We start from the raw sequence: 3,512 nt of genomic DNA, 5'->3' as shown, positions 1-3,512 counted from the left end.
TTGTAACAATTGACCCCGCATATGAGGCCGATTGTTACAAGTTGCATTACTTTACATTTTTCATTAATACAACAAAATTAATTATATTGTTAAATTATAAAAATAATTTCTATGTTGTTAAAGCATGTGACTATTGAAGAATATCTTTGCGGTATTTATTTCATTTATTAGTTACATGTCACAAAAAATCATGAAAAAAAACTGTATCAACTGTAATCAGCCCCGGTCTCCCCTACGCATTCAAGTAAATTTAAAATTTTCTCAGTGGAATTAAAAAAATGTAGACAGATTATCAGTAATTATCAAAAACTTAATTCAAAACTTTTCTGCATTATAATTTAATCATGACGATTTACTCAGACATACAGACTTCACACTTTATTTACTTTCATTTTAGAATCTTTAGATCGCCCCTTTTTAGAGACTCACTTTCATTATTTCATCAAAATTTCAATACGCGAATAAACATTCTCATAATGCTGTGTATTTTATTCTATCTTGTATACTTCTTTAAAAAAATAAAACTCCGTCGCATCTATTTGTCGGCAACCATGTATTGTTTAATTTATGAGCAATTCTGTTTGGACTCTATTACAAAAAAAAGGACTTCTTTCAAAAAAAAAAACTTCGATTTATCGCCATAGAAATCAAAGGATATTATTTCTATAAAATTCTTTTTATATTATTAGAAAGAAATTCTTTTATATTTTATAATGATTACTTGTGCCGTTTAGATATTAACCGTAATCTTTATAAAATCATTTCCTTTAAAAAATAAAAAATTTAATATATTAATTTTGAAATAAACTAATGAAATTTTATTAACCGATAAGTAAATGATAAAGGAATAAAACTTTTTTTGATCCATTATATATATCAATAAAAGAGTTGAATATACAAAAACACAACTTAAATTATGTTATGATAAAATATTGTGAATATAAATATAAATATAAATGCGATATGGATAGGTTTTTAACATTTAACACATAGAATAATCTAAATTTTCAATTAATTCTCTTTTTGATCAATTTTATGTTATTTGAGATTATTACTTCTATTCTGATCTTAATTTGGACTATATCATTCCTTCAACATCACTGCTATATTTATTATAGTAATTTATCATATGTATCATTTATTATGTGATAAAAAATTATTGCTAATTTATAGAATGAAAAAATGAAACAAATAGTTTAAAAATGATTTTTAAAATTTATAGTATATAATGAGAAAAAACATAAGTTTTAATGAGTAGATCAAGCTTCCCTTATGCTCTTAGAGCTTATCTCCCAGCTCTGTGAAGATTTGTTTCTCCTTTCGTCACACAGAAGCTGGAAAAATACGGAAAGAAAGAACAGAGAAAAAAATAGGAAGGAAAGATCGTGGGCTGTTTTGTTGCAGCTGACGGACAGATCATGGTTGACGAGGACGAGTTCGATGATTTTGGAGACTCTAAGTGTTCGCTGTGCCAGCGCAGATTTGAAGAGCAAGGTAAAATCTATCTCTCTCATATCTATTTCATCGATATGAGTGACACGTAAAGCGATTTGAAGGGGATCAATAAATGAGGGAGAGAGAGACAGGACCAAGCTTACCAAAATTCAAAATGCCAAGATATCCCAAGTAGATATTCGATGTTTTGCTTCGTATATGATATATTGATTTGTGCAATATTGCGATAAAATTGCCACTTATTGTTAATTGGAGAATAAGATTGAGCGTTGCCAAATTTAGTAATTAGAGCGTTGCAAATGCCAAAGCAATAATGTATTTTCTCCATACGTATTGAATTTAATTGCATTAACGATTAAAAGAATAATGCAGGGAGATTTTTACTGTAAAATATATTTTTATTTCACGAAATACAGTTTTATTTACTTTATGTTTGTATTATTTATATAGCGATGCTTATTTATTATATAAGCTTATATCGTAGTATTATAGAATTGTTGTTACATTAGCACTCATAAATATTTGTTCATTTGTTTCGTATTCTTCAAAAATGTGATACCACTTTTTTATTTAAAAAATGTTTAAATAACTTTTCCTTTATATATAAAAATTAAAACTGATAGATATAACTAATGACATCAATATATTTAAAATGTTTTAAATTATAATTGTGGAAGAATTATAAAAAAAAAATTTATAAAAATTCTATTAATGAGCACATATTTATGAGTAGTTGTTTATACGAAGCGCAATTGAACAGGTGAAGAATATAATAAAATGGTAAAATTGACATAATCTCTAACTGAATTTTACCAGCGAATTTATATTATTATTTCTTTTATGATCTAATATTCTAATATATAAGCTTCACTTTTTGTTTATAGTTTTATTTGCACTACATTTTTACACTTAATTTTGTATTTATCTGCTACTAAAGATATAATAAAATAAAGAATATTTAAAATCAATCTCCAAGAGAAATCCTAACGAGACAGGAACTTCAAATCAAACGTTAATGATTGAATGTCATGATCCACCGGCATGAATCATGTAATTGTATCATATAATGATTGAATAAATGTTTATATCCTTTGTTTCAACGTTCAAGAAGTACATGAAAAATTATATTGAATGTTGAGTTATTTGTAAGAAAAGATTTAGTTTAATATATCCTTGATGGTAGATGTTTTTTTATGCCTGCGAACCTTCTAATAAGTCCATTTTTTATGCCCATATATTAGCACTTTGTTGAAATATTTCAACTGCTTTCGCGAATGGGATGTTTAATAGTCACTTATTGACAAGATGACTGTATGTGATATTTTTATCTTTTTTTCCGAATATGAAAGATGAACAAGCTACGTCACTCCTAACATAAAAAATTAAGCATTACATCACATTTTTAATTTTCTTAATATGTATCTTGTTATAAAAAAACAAATTTTTTATAAACATTTTAAGTACAAATATTTTTCATTAATTGTAAACTAATTATTGATTAATAATAAATAAAAAATAAATATTTTAATATTTTAATAACCATTAATGGTTTATCTTTATTCGATCGATATTCACCAATATCAAAGTACTATTAAAGTACTTTCTTTTTACTCCCCGATAGTACAAATCCATTGATTTTTTGCTCTAGCACGAAAAATGAAGTTACGTATGCTTGACTCAGGTAATTACAGCTGCTTGAAGGTGGATTTGATCTTCACACGAGATCGTTCCTTCTATTTCACTACGGTTTTCATCCCGGGCATTATTTTAGTAACCAGTTCTTTCATCACATTTTGGCTCGAATGGAATGCCGTGCCGGCGCGAGTGATGATTGGTGAGTTTACATAGCGGAATGTTATTCCATAACTCTTTAAAGCGATCCTAAAATCGTCTGTTTTATCGACCAAACGTGATTATTTTCCAACACGTTAACATAATTGCAATTTACAGATTTAATAATCCTATTCCACAATTAAAAAAAAGTATAAACATCAATATAACTTAAAGACTAATAGAGGTTATGCTGAGAACAAAAGAAGTTTAAAAAATTTAGATCT

The 3,512-nt window shown here is 26.7% G+C and overlaps 1 protein-coding gene across 2 annotated transcripts; it reads left to right on the top strand.

Moving 5' to 3' along the window:
- The first annotated feature begins 1,224 nt into the window (after positions 1–1,224).
- LOC105457325 (glutamate-gated chloride channel-like) lies at positions 1,225–3,464 on the top strand. 2 transcript variants are annotated; one of them, XM_011701932.1, is made up of 2 exons: positions 1,225–1,494; positions 3,137–3,464. In XM_011701932.1, exons 1-2 carry the CDS (start codon positions 1,419–1,421, stop codon positions 3,301–3,303), a joined length of 243 nt encoding a protein of 80 aa, XP_011700234.1. In that variant the 5' UTR covers positions 1,225–1,418; the 3' UTR covers positions 3,304–3,464. The 2 variants fall into 2 exon arrangements, with proteins under 2 accessions (XP_011700234.1, XP_011700233.1); XM_011701931.1 differs by having other exon boundaries at positions 3,104–3,464.
- Positions 3,465–3,512: the final 48 nt, after the last annotated feature.

Source organism: Wasmannia auropunctata, unplaced genomic scaffold (genome assembly GCF_000956235.1).
Source record: "Wasmannia auropunctata unplaced genomic scaffold, wasmannia.A_1.0 LD335276.1, whole genome shotgun sequence".
Lineage (NCBI taxonomy): Eukaryota > Metazoa > Arthropoda > Insecta > Hymenoptera > Formicidae > Wasmannia > Wasmannia auropunctata.
The sequence above is the reverse complement of the archived record's forward strand: the minus strand, read 5'-3'. Positions and strand labels throughout refer to the sequence as shown.

Excerpts from the sequence above, each read along its gene's own strand:
- LOC105457325 (XM_011701931.1), top strand. The coding sequence starts at position 1,419 with ATGGTTGACGAGGACGAGTTCGATGATTTTGGAGACTCTAAGTGTTCG. Across the intron at positions 1,495-3,103 it reads GCGCAGATTTGAAGAGCAAG|CACGAAAAATGAAGTTACGT; the intron begins GTAAAATCTATC and ends TTTTTGCTCTAG.